This window comes from Ceratotherium simum, chromosome 12 (genome assembly GCF_057802395.1).
Source record: "Ceratotherium simum simum isolate JZ-2026a chromosome 12, ASM5780239v1, whole genome shotgun sequence".
Classification (NCBI taxonomy): Eukaryota; Metazoa; Chordata; class Mammalia; order Perissodactyla; family Rhinocerotidae; genus Ceratotherium; species Ceratotherium simum.
The window spans coordinates 9,458,833-9,476,838 of NC_141911.1; the positions used below are offsets into that span (position 1 = coordinate 9,458,833).

At 39.1% G+C, this 18,006-nt stretch overlaps 1 protein-coding gene across 3 annotated transcripts in view; it reads right to left on the bottom strand.

Annotated features, from left to right (window-relative positions):
• Positions 1–18,006, bottom strand: part of KIF13B (kinesin family member 13B) — a 192,544-nt gene that overhangs the window by 41,586 nt on the left and 132,952 nt on the right. For all 3 annotated transcript variants that reach the window (XM_087437381.1, XM_087437383.1, XM_087437382.1), the window contains 5 exons: positions 17,417–17,593; positions 14,669–14,761; positions 10,447–10,599; positions 9,575–9,652; positions 8,195–8,248 (listed from right to left, as the gene is read on the bottom strand). In XM_087437381.1, the coding sequence (XP_087293507.1) occupies positions 8,195–8,248; positions 9,575–9,652; positions 10,447–10,599; positions 14,669–14,761; positions 17,417–17,593 (555 nt within the window). The remainder of the gene's footprint in view (positions 1–8,194; positions 8,249–9,574; positions 9,653–10,446; positions 10,600–14,668; positions 14,762–17,416; positions 17,594–18,006) is intronic.

The following is an 18,006-nucleotide window of genomic DNA, read 5'->3' on the forward strand; positions in this document are numbered from 1 at the left end:
AGACAGGAACACAGAGTATCTCAAATCGCTCTGGGACAGAACGGCTCTGCCTCAGAGGGAACAACAAATTTGGATGATAAACTGGGTACAACAGTCTTCCTCCTCTTTCTGACACCCACAGATCTCTGGAGAAACACTTCACTGAAATCACTCACTACATTCTTTTTTCCGGCAGTACATGTCCATTCTCTCTTGCCAGAAATGAAACCTGTGGTTCAGGGTCTAGCTACACACACTGGCCCCCAGGGACAAGGTAATTGGTGTCTTTCCAATAAATTTCATATCCTTGGCTGTTCCAGAGTTATTCTCCCTTTACTGAAATGTTGGGGAAGAAAAAAAGGAAGCATCCCAGTTATAGGTACCTCAGAGGGAGATGAATTCAGGACAGTGAATAAAAAGGACATGGCCAGACTCTGGACCTTTCTGTTCTCTTATGAGCTCAGCTCTCAAAGTGGAAGAGTATGCTTTTTTTTTTTTTTTTTTTTTTTACTTCTACCACAGTAATCTGCACCCCACCATCTGGAATCTAAAAAGATCAATCTGTGATCTGATTCTAACATTCTGCATGTCTATCAAATTTCAGAATGAGCCAAGATGAGGAGATACAAGAAAGAAAGCTCTGACTTTGTTTTGGATCCCTAAACTAGCTTTATACTTATTAAGGACTATTTGTGCTAACAGACTGAATTCAAAGAAATAAAATCCTATTTGAGATAGCAATTATTCTTAGCTAGCACCATGCTTCAAGGCAAAATGGAACAGAGGAAAACACAGGAGGCTCTCAGCTAACTTGAGGATGTGGCTTGGTCCCTCTTGCGCACCTTCAGTACTCCTGTTACAGCTCTTCTGCCAGACACAAATTCTCTGGGTTCTCCGAAAGGAGGTCTATTTTTGATCAGGAAAGTGACAAAGAGGTAAATAAAGAGAAGTGCCAATGACATTCCAGATCCAAAGATGGCTTCTAATGCAACTAAAGAAGAAGTGACTCATATCTGGCACCAGCCTTCACCAGCTCCATGCTAAATAATTGCAGTTTTCAGGAAGGTGATGTAGCTAAAACACACAATTCAGTTTTGTTAACTGAATATTCATTTAGGTTTTTGGCTACTTTTAATCGGATCAAAAACTCCTATCAGAAGATGACAAACACACTATCTTACTAGTTTATTAAAAAATATAATTCCATCTAAAATGGCTTTAGAAATACCAATATTTTTATGTTGACAGTGTTCATTGCATTGCAAAACATCTCAATGCACAGCCAATTTTTAGATTGGAAAAACATACAATCTACTGAAATTAATTCTGCACCTAAATATAAATCCACCTTCATAAACTGCTCATAAAAAGTTTGCTACACTTTCATTATCTCTCTAAAAAATTTGCCTTAAAATAATGATAAAATGTCCAGTAATAGTAAATAGCAACATCACTGCAATTGGGAATATTTTATATTTTTAATTGAAAAGCTTATCAAGAGTGATTTCTTTTAGGCTCTAAGGTGAATTTAAAAGTTGGGAGTAGTTAATCAAATTCAATTTATCTTTTTAAGATTAATTAGTTCATCAATTCAATCTTGGTGGAGCTCAGCAAAACAATTCCGATTTTAATATGTAGTGAGCATCAATAAATAAGGGCATGCAAAATATGGCTGGCCAAATCCAAAGTGTTACAGGCTAAACTGTGAGACTGTTTTTAGTACCTTACCACTTCTCACCTCCCCAAGAGCCCTAACCCTATCAAACTCTCTGTTCCTACCTCCCTGCCACATCTTTCAGGGTCACTTTGCTCCCAAGTGACTAATGTTCACCACGATATTAACTGAAAATTAGGAGGGAAAGGAAGACCTGAACCTACTCTGTGGCCTCTCCCTGCTTCTAAACATTATTTCAACCAACTGAATGCTCTGATATTCCACAGGGGAAGACACAGCTCATCAAATTCTGTAGTCTATAATTCTGATTTTGTAATCAAGATCAGAGGGGTAGACACCTAGATTAATGGAACAGAGAGTCCAGAAATAGGCCCACACAAGCTTGCAAGGTAGATGTAACTAACGTAATTATAATTTTCAATTATTTCAAAACACGTTTTCTAGCATGTAAAGCATCATCAAGTCCAGGTTAAAATTATATTTCTGACTCGACTCTCTTTGCATTCAATACTTTCATGCAAAAAACCAAGATGGTCCTGTTGAGCCAAGTTCTGTGGTGTCAAAGGACTGCCCGAAGCACTTTTGCTATTTTCTTTGCTCCTTTGCCCCTTTCCCATGCTTAAGAAAAGGACATCTTACAGGTTCTCAAATACTTATTTGTATTATTTGTTTCATATGAATTAAATCCTCACATTCCAGAGCCTTCTAAATTCAGTAAGATGCCTTGATTCCTGGTCTCTTTTGACAGATACTTTTACAGTCTTAGACCCAGGTAACAAGGAACATTTCCCCCCCCCCCCCCAAAGCCCCAGTGGATAGTTGTGTGTCGTAGCTGCACATCCTTCTAGTTGCTGTATGTGGGACTCGGCCTCAGGATGAACGGAGAAGTGGTGCCTCGATGCGCACCCGGGATCCGAACCCGGGCCGCCAGCATCGCAGCGCGCGCACTTAACCACCAAGCCACAGGGCCGGCCCACAAGGAACATTTGAAAGGAATCGTATATACTGACTACCAATGTTATTTCTACAAAAGAGTAAGAGCCAAAAAATTAATAGTGTCAAATTTAGTCATCTTATAAAAACTACATTTAAAAAGGCATTCTTATCTCAAGGTAACAGCAAGTCTAATAAGTTTCAGATAGTAGGACAGTACTTGTAGCCCACTCATTAGGAAAACCTAATGGATTAATTACTTCTCCCTGGATCTCTAAAAACTGAAGAATGCAGGAAGTCCCCAAAAGAAAAGAAAAAAACAGCATGAGTCTTGGGAATTCCACAACAATTTCTTCAGTTATCTCTCCTTTAGGATTTGTGTGCAAGTTGTTACAGTTAAAGCCACTGGAGACTTTCTCAAACCACTACATACAAGAGAACAAAAACTTTTAGCTACTTAGAAGAGTAGAGAATAAAATTTTTGCCTTTTAATTTATTTAATTTTTTAAATAGGTAATTTGTTCACATGACCCAAAACCCAAATAATATAAAAAGGCACACAGTGAGAAGTCTCCTACCTCCACCTCCACCTGCTCAGTCCCCCATATATTTCCACTCTCCCCAGGCAGATAAGTAAGGGTTTCTCATATATACTTACAGGGTTTCTCATGCATATGTAAGCAAATCTATAAAGAGCCACACACACTTCTCTCCTGTCCCCTCCTTTTATAGTACAAAAGGCAGCATACAGTTCTGCACTTCATTTTTTTTTCTTTCTTTCTTTTTTTGTGAGGAAGATTGCCCCTGAGCTAACATCTGTTGCCAATTTTTCTCTTTTTGCTTGAGGAAGATTGTCCCTGAGCTACCTCTGTGCCAATCTTCCTCTATTTTGCATGTGGGACACCACCACAGCATGGCTTGATGAGTGGTGTGAAGGTCTGCACCCGGGATCCGAACCTGCAAACCCCGGGACACCGAAGGGGAGCACACACACTTAACCACTATGCCACGGGGCCAGCCCCCTGCACTTCATTTTTAATCACTAAGTATATCCTGGTGATCTTTCCATATTAGTACCAGGAGGGATTCCTAATTATTTTTACAGCTGCATAGTATCCCATTTATATATTTGGTGTGCGTGTGTGTGTGCATGCAGATAAAACAAATTTAACCAGACCAAACCAATGGACATTTAGTTTATTTCCAGTCTTCTGCCATCATAAACAATGTTGCAGTGGGCATCCTTTTACATATGTCATTTCACATGTATGTAAGCACTGCTGCTGTATAAATGGGGTTAATAGGATTTGGACAATTTGTATGTCAATCAGTTTAAGCACTACTCAATCCCGATGAATTCTATTACGAGTAGCGCTAATAACACATTTTGAATTCAAGGCAATGCCATAGTTGAAGATATTTTTCATTGTTTCATTTAAAAGGCCACAGGAAGAAGCTCTGTTCTTTGCTGCTAGTAGGGGGGAGGATGTTTCTTTTCTCACTACTAAGAAAATATAATTTTAAGAATATTTATTATTCCTAAAAATCTTTTAAGATGCTCTGCTTTAGATGATAAAACTACTGAGGGGCCCCTCATCTGAAAATGGAGAGGCTGCTTGGTTCTCCCAACTGAAGTGAACCTGGATTCAAATCCTCTTTGCTTAGTATTCTTTCCACTTTGTTTTTTAGCATCGTAGTTATAATTCTCCATCACCTGAATTTCCTTATTCATTAAACAGGTCCATCCATAAAAATCTGTCTTAGAACAGTTTTCCTCTACCTTTCCCCCAAGTGAAAAGCAAAAGGTCTCTAATTTTGATATGTGGACATTCATTTAGCCTGCTGATCTGGACACAGGTGAGAAGTCAAGTGATGCCCAGGGTGACAGTGATGAGACGTGGACTAAAGTCCCACTATACTTGGTAACCTTTCACGGCCCCTGGGTGCCAAGAGTTCAAAAGAAGATAAAATGATGGTTCCACAGCTGAATTGAGAGCAAAGTTACTAATGGCAGGCTGGCACCTTCTGTTTTCCCTGACAAAACTTCCACTGTTTGTCAGAGGGTGGGGACTGCTGTGGTTGGGGAGAGGTGTGAGAGGCTGAATTTTAGGGAGATTGCAAACTGTTGCAATGGGAGAAAAGAGTATGTAACTTTTTTGAGGTGTATGACAACAACTCAAAATATATACTGAAATAGAGTAGAGAGATCCACATCCTTGTTGCTGTGATGGCACCATGACATCAGTAACATCTGAGAGGGTGGAAATCAGACATTCCTCATCTTCACTAAGTTACCCAGGGACCTCAAGAAATCAAGATGACTAGAAAACAGAGGATCCTGGTAGAGTAACAAAAATGTGTAATGTTGTATTTATTTATTTAATATGACATGTGCTGCTAAATTCTCCCCAACCCTCCGTAGAAATTGCCCTGGGACTGTCACATCCACAATAGTCTTTTCAGCCCTCTTCTTACGGTCTCTGAAGAATCTGGAGGGAGTCCTTCTTAAAATATCTTTCTCCCCCAGTTTCCAAGCCTCTCCCTCCAGGGTCTTCTTTCCTCTCTGAGGACTCTTCTCAGTCTCGTTGGCCAGCTTCCTTCTCCTCCTGGGCCTGCCCCGCAGTGTTATCATCACGCTCTCATAGCTTCTCCTCCTGGGCCTGCCCCGCAGTGTTATCACCACGCTCTCATAGCTTCTCCTCCTGGGCCTGCCCCGCAGTGTTATCATCACGCTCTCATAGCTTCTCCTCCTGGGCCTGCCCCGCAGTGTTATCATCACGCTCTCATAGCTTCTCCTCCTGGGCCTGCCCCGCAGTGTTATCATCATGCTCTCATAGCTTCACCTTTGTGATCTAATCCCTCACACTGTTTCAACTATGCCCTGAGTTCCCAAATCTGTTTTCAGCCCAGGCTTCCAGATCTGTGAACTGGCATAGATATCTTATGTCAAAAATTGAACTAAATCATTTTCTTCCCCAAACCTGCCCTCCTGTGGCTCATCTCTCTACAATGTCATCCAGAAACCTGGATGTCACCCTAGTCTCCTCCCCGGCTCAACCTCATTCTTCATGTCCACAGAGTTCTAGTTCTATGTCCTTAATATATCTTGAATCTCTCTTCCTCCCCCTCCCCACTGCTGAATCCTCTCACCTACCTGATCTCTCTCCTCTCCAATTAAAAATTTTTTTCACACTTTTGTATTGATAACCGTATACATTTGTAGCATATATATTATTCTAATGTAATTTTATAGACCATAGCCAGGAACACGAGTGGGGTTTAGATGGATTCTTAAAAAAACTTTCTGATTCAAATTTAACCATGTTACTGTCCTGTTACTCCTTCAGTGGCTACCCAACTCCCCCATTACTCCTTGGCACATAATGTTAGAACTTCTAAAACAAGGCTCCTTCCTCCGGGTTCTACCCCACAACACACCCTCCACCTTACTCACGATGCATGTACTGTCATGAATACAACAAGTTTTTTCATCCCTCCATGCTGCTTCTTTTTTTTTTTTTTTTTTTTAAAGATTTTATTTTTATTTATTTTTCCCCCCAAAGCCCCAGTAGATAGTTGTGTGTCATAGCTGCACATCCTTCTAGTTGCTGTATGTGGGACGCGGCCTCAGCATGGCCGGAGAAGCAGCGCGTCGGTGCGAGCCCGGGATCCGAACCCGGGTCGCCAGCAGTGGAGCGCGCTCACTTAACCACTAAGCCACGGGGCCGGCCCCCTCCATGCTTCTGTTCACACTGTTGCTTCTACTCCTTCCCTGCCTGAGTGGACATTATCATCTTTCAGCATTAAGCATATGGGCAGTTATCTCTTCTCTGGAGCCTCTCTTGATCCCCGAATAATGCCTATGAAAGTGTGCACTCCCTCCTTTTGGCTCCTGCTCTACCTAGTCATACTTCTATTATACCGTCCATGTTCCTTTATTCCATTTATTTGGTGTAGGTGAAGCACAATAATTTTCTTTCAAGTAGAAACTATTATTTTCTATATTTTCCCCCATTTAAACAGAAGGGAACTGCGAGGAGATAGAAAAGCTGAAGAAATTTTGGCCAGTTCTTTCAAGGCACTTATAATGTAATTGAGAATTTGGGTTAGATATATTTCCAGAAGAACACAGAAAGTCATGTTTTTTCTATAAATATATTTTCCTTAAAATATTTCATTTATTTACACTTAAAAATAATGACACAATCAATTTTCCAAAAACTCTGCTTTGTTCAGGTAATCGCAATCTATGCTATGCTTACCAAGAATTAATCAAATCTATCACTGAACCAGTATAAAGGAGTACTAAACCTTAGCACACTTTCAGAGACATGGCAGGTGATGAGTAAACTGATGAGCTGGAGAGCAATCTATATCTATAAACATTGATTGGCAGGTAGGTAGATAGACAAATAGATGGAGATAAACAGATCTCTCACTTTTAAGATATAGGTTACTAGTAGCTTCCTGAAATAAAACTTAGATTTTAAAAATGAGTCTAATTATTCATCAACTTTAGTGTTCTTTTTCTTAAGTTTTTATAAGGAAAATTTCAAGCATATGCAAAAACAGAGTATAGAGTACTTAATAATAATAAAGAGTAGTATAATGAATCTCACTCAGCTTTAATAATTATCATTAAATAGCCAATCTTCTTTTATCTATACCCCAACTCCTCCCCCGAGATTATTTTGAAACAACTCCCTGATATCAGACCATTTTATATGACACCGTTCACTTTTAACATCCTCAAGGGTTAAGATATTAATACAGAGCATGTCGCCCACAGCTGACAGGACTAGTGTCTAACCAGGTCTCTCAAAAGATGTCAGGCACAAAACTTTGATATGTGACATCCAGTTATGACAATTTTGAGTGTGATACCTTTAAGTAAATAATAATGAATTATCTATGCTTAAAACTCTGTTAAACTGGCAAAAGCTATATTAACAAGTAAATAAATAAATTCCAATGAACAAAATTTCTGTTCCCTTATTTTTCTTTCTTTTAACAAATAGTATTAACTTCTTATTCCTCATATCAATCATTACACCAATATTTTACCATTAAAAATCTGATTAGAGGGCCGGCCCTGTGGCTTGGTGGTTAAGTGCGCGCGCTGCGATGCTGGTGGCCCGGGGTTCGGATCCCGGGTGCGCATCGAGGCACCACTTCTCCGTTCATCCTGAGGCCGAGTCCCGCATACAGCAACTAGAAGGATGTGCAGCTACGACATACAACTATCCACTGGGACTTTGGGGGGAAAAAATAAAATAAATAAAATCTTTAAAAAAAAAAAAAAAAAAAATCTGATTAGAAGTTCCTTTTCTGACACAGCAGGAAAAATGTTTTAAACAGAAAAACGAACTTCAGCAACAAAATTGGTTTTTAGCCCCTAAAAAAGTAGAGTAATGAGAAGTTCTAGTAAATCTTATTCTAACTGGTAGATAAAAAGAAATGAACTCTAAACACTTTGCAATAAATTTCACATAGTTTAGGAGAGTAGGAGAAATTGTGGCATGTAAAATTAGCATGTGGAATTTGAGAGGAGGAAAGTTAAATGGGAAATAGGTCTAAGACTGACAGAAAATAGTTATAAACACTTACCTTGTTGCTGCCTAGACTGTAGGATGGAATGAGATCTTGTCGGCTACCAGACAACTGAAGAAGAAATAAAGAGGGGGATTAGTCCTTTATGTGTGAAAGTACATAAATCTACAGTCCTGGAAACACGAGACTTTGAAAACCAAATTAACAGAGTGTTAAAGCTGGATGGTAGCAGAGAGGCTGTCGAGACCCAAGTTGCAAACTAGACTTAGTGGCCTTCAGGACACTGTTAGGCACAATTATTTTTTTTAAAAATCGAATTGGTTATCAACAATTTTAAGATGGGAGGTTTGCATAAGATCAGATATCCAGTTCACACTGAGGCAATAACCAGCTGGGCCTGAGAAAGAGCTACGTCATTTGTTTTTTCCCTTCTATTTAAAGGAGACCAGGTTACTGTTACCTTACCAAGTCCTGATCTTATGACTTCTTTCTCTAAGTATTTGTAGCAAATGTATACACACAAACTGTTTTTAACCATAGGATTCTAAATACCAAATCCCTGCATATATCAGTACATTTTAATACATCATCTTCTAAAGGAATGAGAAGATATTTACCTTGGATTAAAGTGATATTTCTCAACGTCTGAGAACATTCCCAGTCTTCCAGCCTGAGACCATTACTGACGTCGTTCAGTCACTCGGCACGTGTGTGCTCCAGTCTGATGCCCTTCCTTCCTCTCCCTACTCTCTCTCACACTAAGGCTAAGGGTCAGCTGCTCTTTAGTACAATGCTTGTATCATGGTTTTTCTTGATGCAAAGTTCAGACAAAGGTGTAATATTTCTCATATCTACATCTTTATCAAAAGTAAGGAAGGAGAGATAAATCACAGGGCCAAGAGCATATTTCTTTGTGAAGAATTACCATATGCTTAATATGCACATAAATTATATCTATGTTTTAAAAAACAACAACAACAAACTTCAGACACTATTATGAAACAAACCTATTTTATTCATTTATACTACCCTTGATGGCCTATAAGCAACTAAGTTTGTAAACATAATCCAGACTTCTCTTCAACTTAAAAGTAAGTAAGTTAAGCCCAGAAAACTCAAATGGCTTGCCCTGGGCACTTGGCTAGTTTTGCTTTAGTTCAAAAAGATTCACTGAACCCCTGCAGTCTCTGCGCTAGGCACTGGTGATATAAAGATAAATGAGGAACATCTGAGGGACTTAAGTGGCTACTTTTCCTATAATGTTAGTAAGGACAGTGCACAGACCCTACAGGGGAGAGAATGGGGGGACTTAAATCAGTTCAGAGAAGGAAATGATATCTGAGATGAGATTTAAAGGATGGAAAAGAGCTATCCAAGGGAAGAGGAGGAGAGAAAAAGATCCCAGGCAGAGACCAGAATGGGGACCCACGTACTCACTCTGTTCACATTTGGAGAGCTAATACTCCTCCTACTCAGCTTCCCTTTTCCTGTCAACTGTTCCTTCACTGCAACTTCCTGTCAGTCAGAAAATACGCAGAGGAAAAATACACATTAGAGACACACTCCCAAAGCAACACTATCTGAAGCAGGCTTTAAGAGCTGCCGTCTATACACACATTCGTAGTTCTTTAAATAATGGCTGTTACTTCACATGACAGAATGACCCAATTGCAATCACTGTGGAATACTCAAAGTTAATTATATAGCTGATGGGTTACCTACAGCATTCTTTTCTTTATCTACTGACGGCCCCCTTGGCTGGCCAGAAGTTACTCCCAGGAGAAAGACAGTGAAAATTAGACCATTCACTTTTATTTTTTATTAGTATCTTTGGTTAAAAAAAAAGTCTCAATGTTGCTAAATAAAGTGAGGTTTAGGGTTTCTCTATGGACTAGGTTTACTGCTGGCATTTCTATTATCCCTTCTAGAGATCTGCTCTAAGGCTGTAGCAGGCATGTCCAGCTAAGCAAAGAAGGGCTTGTTCTGCTTCATGACTATATATTTCTTCAGCCACATTAAAATGCCCAGTATAAAGAAATTTTTGAAATAATTCTTTAACCAGCAAGAGTTAAATATTTTCTTCCACTACCTTAAGGCAACTAGATACCATTTAGTGTCTTCGGAAAAGGAACTTTCCTAATGTAGCTTCTGTATCTTCAAAGACTTAACTGGCACGATTAATTTAAATTAATATGCTCCACTTAAACAGACACTTCAAAAGTTTAGATGTAACAACACTGTGAATTGCAGAAAGTCAAACAAAGACGCAGGCTGGGTGAGCAACACTGCGACCAGCTCTGAGGGCTGACCTGGCGAAGACGATCTAAAGTAAGGAGGTTCTCCACAGCCAGCACACTTCTGAGGTACTTTTCAATATAAGCCTCTGAGTCAGCAGAAGCTGCGTTTTCAACATTAGCTGCCATTCTTGCTAATGTTTCTCGCTCCTCTACTCCCTGGGCATCCTGGAGAATGGAAAGTTTATATTAAAATTAAGCACATTGTAGAAGAAAACATTATAAAAGCTTCTTGATCTATACAAATACACACACACAGTGTACTGAACTAACAAATGGGATGTATTCCAAAATCCCACTTTAAAGTCAGCTCTTGGAACTCAAATGCATTTTCCCACAGATATCATGGTATAAATGGTGGTTAGGTTAACTTGAAAGGCTAGTTAAACACAGCATAGCTGAAACAGCACATTCTCAACAAAACCGTCTCTACTATATTTCCATTGCAAATAAAAACATTACTTGTTAGAAAGGATTTGGTGGGCTAGCTGAAAATATAACCACCAGGACGATACTTCAGGAACGTATCTTGAGGGCCGGAGAGAGGAATGAGGAGCCTAAGTGACAGCTAGATAAGGGGATACCGGTGGGATTCAAACAACCCTAGTAGGAGGTATAGAGAATAGGAGGTATAGAGAATAAGCGTGGAAAGAAGGGCTGAGTTTCAACCCTTTTGCTAAGCAGCCTACTACAGACTACATATTCAAAATGCGGCAGCTTCTAAAACTGGTCTCAATTTTCAACTCTGGAGAGGAGAAGCCAAAAGCTCAGAGCCAGCCAAGAAGAGAAGTATCTAGGCAAATTCTCACTCACTGTGCTATCCGGCAGAGCCCACGCCTGCTCCTCTGACATGGGCCAGTCATGCATATAAACGGAATACTCACAAGTCAGGGAGGGACTTTGTTAATATACTTAATTATTTCTAGCAAACTTGGTTCATAACAAATTACTCTTCTCAGGGAAAATCAGATACTTTATTTACTTGTGAATTTGTTATAACAATATCAAAAACTATAAAATATATATCCATATGTCCCTGCATCTTAAGATGTCATCAACTTTAAGAAAAAACATTATTTTATAGACCACTAAGGAGAAAAAACAAAACTCTGCCAATTAATTTTAAGATATCATCAACTATAAGACACATTCTAACTTCAAAAATATTTTTAAAAATTTAAATGAGCCTTTGAACAGATAAAATATGAGAATTTCGAAGGTAGCTTAAGTTCACAAAACTTTTTGTCTCCTACAGTAATTCATTTGAGCCTTTTAATAATCCTGAAAAGAAGGAATCATCTTCATTTTGTAGATGAGGAAAGAGGAAGACCACATAATAGCAAAAGAGATAAGACTACAACTTAGGTCTCCTGACTCCTGATAGAGTATTCTTTTTACCACTCAACACAGAATACTTTTTGGTGTCTGAAGGGAACAGACATTCTCTTGATTTTATAAGAAACGGAAAATTTGAGTTTTAAAGAAATGTATATACCCATGTTACCCACATCCTTATCAAGATATAAAACATTTCCATTACCTCAGAAAGTTCACTTATGGCCTTGACAGTAATCCCTTCCCTTTCCCCAAGGCAAGATAATTTCTTTCACCATAGCTTAGTTTTGCCTGTTTTAGAATTTCATATAAATAGAATCATACCCTTTTGCATCTAGCTTCTTTCACTCAGCATAATGATTTTGAGATTCACTCACAGAGTTCATTTCTTTGTATAGTTGAGTGATATTCCACAGTATGGATATACTACAATTTATTTATCCATTCATCCATTGATGGATGTTTGGGATGTTTCCAGTTTGGGGTTACTTTGAATTAAGCTGCTATGAATATTCTTATGCAAGTCTTTACAGACATATACTTTTATTTCTCTTGGGTGAGCATGTACAAGTGGAATTACTAGGTCATGGGGTAGCTGTATTTTTAACTTTATAATCAACCGCCAAACAGTTTTCTAAAGTGGTTGTATCATTCTATACTTCCACTAGCAATGAAAGCATTCTAGTTGTTCTAAAAAAAAGAATGGCGAAACTGTCTCTTGTCGCTCTCTGGCCCAGGACCACTTACTTCTTTTTGCCACCAAGCCCTCATAGCCCCTGTAATATGGAACATGAAGAACTTTTGGAGGCTTTTTCATAATGAAACCTAGCTTCTTAAGGAATATTTTTATTTTGTTTTTAAATTAAAAATTAAGTGTAATCCTTACACTATAAACTTGAAGCCTCACTTTTCCTTTTTCTTCATTATCAGGATTTGATAATGTGAAAATAACGCTTACAAACCTAGATGTTTAGCTAATTATTAACAGGCAGCCCAATAACATGAAGCTATACATTTATCTTTCAGCTGATTCCCCCACATTTCTTCCCTTTGAAAACTAGATCACCTGACAAATAAAAGCACTTTTTTCTTAAATTTTTAAAAAATTTTTTTTGTGAGGAAGATCAGCCCTGAGCTGACATCCATGCCAATCCTCCTCTTATTTGCTGAGGAAGACCGGCCTTGAGCTAACATCTATTGCCAATGCTCCTCCTTTTTCTCCCTAAAGCCCCAGTAGATAGTTGTATGTCATAGTTGCACATCCTTCTAGTTGCTGTATGTGGGATGCGGCCTCAGCATGGCCGGACAAGCGGTGTGTCGGTGTGTGCCCGGGGTCCGAACTCGGGCCGCCAGTAGCGGAGCACATGCACTTAACTGCTAAGCCACGGGGCCAGCCCCCTAAAAGCACTTTTAAAGAGGATAAGAAAACTCCAAATGGGAGGGGAGGAGAGAGGAGAAGGAAGATGAAGAGAGAAAAGGAAAAACTGGATAGTTCACTATAGCTGTGATTGTTTCTCAACTGCATTCAAACCATTTCTAGAGTTAGGATCTGAAACAACTAGAAAAACATAAAAAACATTCAGATACAGAGAATAAACAGTAAGTCTCTAGCTAAACATGTAAGTACATATACAAAGAGCAATCTATTACAGACCTAAGATTTTACAGCTAATCTAACTCTGAAAACAGGCTTAATTTTTAAATGTTCAGCAGGTTCCAAATTAAACAGTTAATATTTACTATGTAAGTCTAACACTTTGAAGATCCAGGAAAGAGCAAGTTATTATTTGACATTATTTGAGAGAAAAAGTGTTTTGCAATACAAGAAATCTAAAACAAGGCCTAAGTACTGTGTAATCTTTTTAGTCTTCCAAAAACTGATCTCTGCACTAAAATATGTATCGTTCACCCATTGTTCAAATACTCAACAGAATCACTCAACAGATACCCAGCTCTCAAAAGAAGAGAACGACGCTGGCAGCGAGCACCCACCCCCAGGGCTCACATCCCCACTCCTCCACTCCCCAGGAGAGCAGTCTACACCTCCTCGTCCACACCCAGATTTCTGGATGGTGAGTGTGGCAGAAGGAACTGCTCTTCTTTCTCCGTTTTCATCGAGTTCTTTTCTTAGAACCCTCGCTTCTCCTACCGCTGTAAGGAAGGCCTCCAACACCAGCTGTGCCAGTGGCCAGGGGAATAAATCTGCCTAAATTCGGGATTAAATAATAGGAATATTATGTAGCAAATATAAGCTACATCCTCCAGCAAGCTTCTGTCAGAGGTATTTTAAGTTCCACCTGTTTCATTCCTGTGAATATCTCAATTAGTTTAGAAACAGAAATAATAATAATAAAAGAATAATAGTAACTATAGTAACAATGGCAATTACAATTTATTTTTAGCATGTGCACAACAATGTGTACACATTGTCTCATTTAATCCTTAAAAACAACCCTGTACAGGAGGTATCACTAACCCAATTTGATAAATGAAAAATTTAGGCTCAAATAACCTACCCGAGTTCACTTCACTAAGAGGTGGCAGGAACAAGATTTCTGTTTAATTTCAAAATGAAACCCTGAATCTCTATGTTATACTATGTTGCCTCCCTTTGAGGGTTATAATATTGTTTTTTATGTCTTCTTCTATGAGTAAAAACGTGTTGATTTGCTTTTCAAAAGTTCTTCTTTAACAAAATACTAAAACCAGAACCTTTAAAGGCACAAATACATTTTACTATGAATCAAGTTAAGATTAGGAAATACCTCTACAAATATGTAGCATTTCCCTAAATATACATTTTCATTTAACACATATTTCTTGAGTAGGTGACTTTTCAGGGAGTTGGCTCTTTTTACATGTTTACTTTTGGTAAATTCAAATTTCATATGATTCTTCATACCTCTGGAATATTGGAGACAATTTCAAAAGTCACTCCACAGCCAGGAATAGAACTTCGATGTGACATCTTTTTTAGGAGACTCTGAGCAAAACCCTAGAGAAAAACAAAATAGAAAGTATAGTTGATATAGTTTCCCACCTCAAAAACTGAGTTTTCATTAACAAAGAGACAGCAGAAAGGATACTGCATTCACTCTAACCAAAAAGAAACAGAGCATATTTCCAATAGAAGCAAGCTGAAATCCAAATCACTAAATACAGGTTCCTCAACTTCGTCTTAGGACACAAGACCAATTTATTACATACCTGCCATGTGACAGTTCCTATATCCAATATATGAAAAGTACAGACCCTGAACTCTGGAAAGTGACACTAGGCATCTGGTTCAACTCTGCTTAAAGGCTACAGAAATAAGACTGTTGACTTCTACATAATAAAATGACCTTCCAATGAAGATGTAAGCAAGGACTGGTGACTCTTACACTTTTTTTTTTTTGCAGCACAATGGACATGTTGCACCATGAATATCGACAAGTTCAGGCATTAAATTCTTGACCAAAGCAGGATCATTATGAAGAATGATTTAAGAGTGCATGGTCATTGTTTATGCTGACTGTGCTCTTTGAACAGTTAAGAATTGAACTGTTGAATTAATGCGTAGATGACTCATTTGAAGATGCTGCTAAGAACATCCTGTAGAGGTTGAAGAGAGCAGGAATGAGGGCAGAATACAATTGGTGAATAAAGATAAGAAGAGAGGATATTAAACTCATACTAAACCTTTTTCCCCATGCAAAAGGGAAGTAGAAAATACGTGAAAACCCCCAAAGAAAATAGAAAAATCAAGGTGTTTGGTCTTAGAAGTACATATTCTCACATACCTACATAATAATTTCTTTCCTACTCACTGATCTTTAATTTTTTAGAGGATTTTACCCTTTTAGAATGCAAAGAACCACGTATTTCATCCCTTCACTCTCTTGACTTGAGCCTTGCAAGGTGAGCCACTGCCAATTCCACTGTCAAAGCACAGCTATTGGTCTTTTGTAATGGGTGAGGGGGAGAGGTGTGGGTTATCTTACTTTTTGTTTTCTATTTGTATGGAATTGTTAAAGCTGACTTGCATGTATTAGGATCATAAGGAAGTCCCTGTTCTTGCTATAAAGAAGCAATTTTTAGGAATAAAATGTCTGAAAATGGGAAGGAAACTGGCATGCCCTAAAATACTATCATTTCATCCAATATCAACTCGATACTATCAAACCATTTCAACCAGGGGAAAAATGCAGCAACTCCTTGTCTCTACAATAAAAAAATAAATTTAAACCAATCCAAAAACAGAAAAAACCTGGTGACTCCACAATGCATCCTTTCCTTAAAGACTCTGTGGGGCTGGCGGCTGCACCAGGTAAGTCTCAATGCCTGACAACCACAATTTCTAGTTCTAAAATGGCAAATAACTCTTCAAAATGTTCCCCAAGAGCAATGTGGCTTTTTCAATCTCTTAAAGATTTCCGAGAAAAGGGAGACCGAGAAAAGAGTGAATGGGAGACACACCATCTACATCTATAGCTAACCCGATGACCTGGATTTTATTGATGTTGGATTGCCAAGCTAAAGAGCTGCAATTTTAACAGCATTACTGCCAGTCTTCATTTCAAAGATTGATATCAGTGTGACATTTAGAACTAAAGACTAATTTTTAGGGGTGGAGATTACATCTAGGACTCTGTCAACCATGACTGTGCTCTTTTAAATGAAAAGATTTATTTTCATCTGTCCTGGTTTTAGTCAGTGTATCGAGAAGGCCTCAGAAAAGTGAGCATAGACAGTTAAAAAGAATCCCTAGAATCAACCTCCTAAATCCTATATCTGCAAAGCCAATAGCAGAAATAGTTCATATTCTTACCTAGAAGTTTTCTACTAAATCCGTTTATACGGCACAAAGTCCTTCATAATCTAGCTGCAACTATGTTGACAGCCACAGCCTTGGCTTCTGCAGCATACTCTTCACACTATGCTTCTCATGGTCCCCAAGCCTGCCACGCCCTTTCCTTCCTCACTACCTCTGCACATGTACCTCCTCTCCGTGGAACACCCAACTCCTCCTTCTCTGCCAGCCAAACTCCCTGTCTGTAAAGGAGCTACGCACATGCCACCCTGCTCTCTGAAGCCTTCCCAGCTTCCTCCATCTGAATTCTCCATTCTCCCACCTGCAATCTTCCAGCACTTGGTGAGCGCCTGCATTACAGCACTATCACAATAGAGAAGAGTTGCCTGTTTATACCACTACATATGCCAATGGACACTGGCTCATCAAGGATGCAGACTATTTCTTATTTTTACCCCAAAGCTTGACAGAGTACACTCTCCAAATATATGAATCAAAGAATTAGCAGAGGCGACTGAAAGGAAAGAAAGGTATGGAAAGTGAAGGGTAAGAAGCACAAAGAGCTAAGCTGCAGTGAATCTTCTCATCTGTAGGATCCAGATGAAAAGTGGAAAACAAACAGTGAACTTCACTTTGACAGGGCTCTGTGGCACCCAAAAGAATGGCCATAATTTGTGAATATGTAATAAGAAAGATTCAGTGTAACAATTTTATACTGTCTAGGAGGAAGTCAGGATGACATGTTTCAGGACTGAAGTGGCCTGTTTGGACAAGAGGCCAGAGCAATCATTCCACAGCCCTGCCCCTGTGTCGGACCTGTGGTTCAAGTCATTTCTTCAACTAGGATTAATGACTCACCTGCCGGCCATGAACATTCACACAAATTCGTTTCCGTAAAACCAGCTGCATGTCAGCCGGATGGCTGAGCTGGACCGTCACCCGCACAATTAGAAACACTCGCTCATCCGCAGGCGTGCCTTTACTGAGCTGAGGACAACTGTGTACCGCAGAGTCCCAAGAGGCTTCTGCTTTCACCTGCAGAGAAGACAGAAAGAACATACTTTTCTGTCTCCTCCTAAAAACAAAACAGCTCACAAGGACACATCTTGGCTTAGGCTGAAGTGGTACACGCCAGTCATGTGTGCTGCTCTACCAGGCGAACTGCCCTCAAAGACTATGGAATGTGAGGATGTGGCCTCAATCATCCTAGTCTGGAGTACAGAGCATAATGTTCCTGGCTGGCTGGTTTTGAAATTTTTTTATTTTGAAAAAATGCTCAAACATAAAGAAAAGTTGCAAATTCAGTACAATTAACTGTATCTCGTTCATCTAGATTCATCAACTGTTAACATTTTGCCACTTTTCCTTTCTCTCTCTCACAACACATACACACACAGATTATTTTTTTTTACTGAACCACTTTAGAGTAAGGTACAGACATATAACTC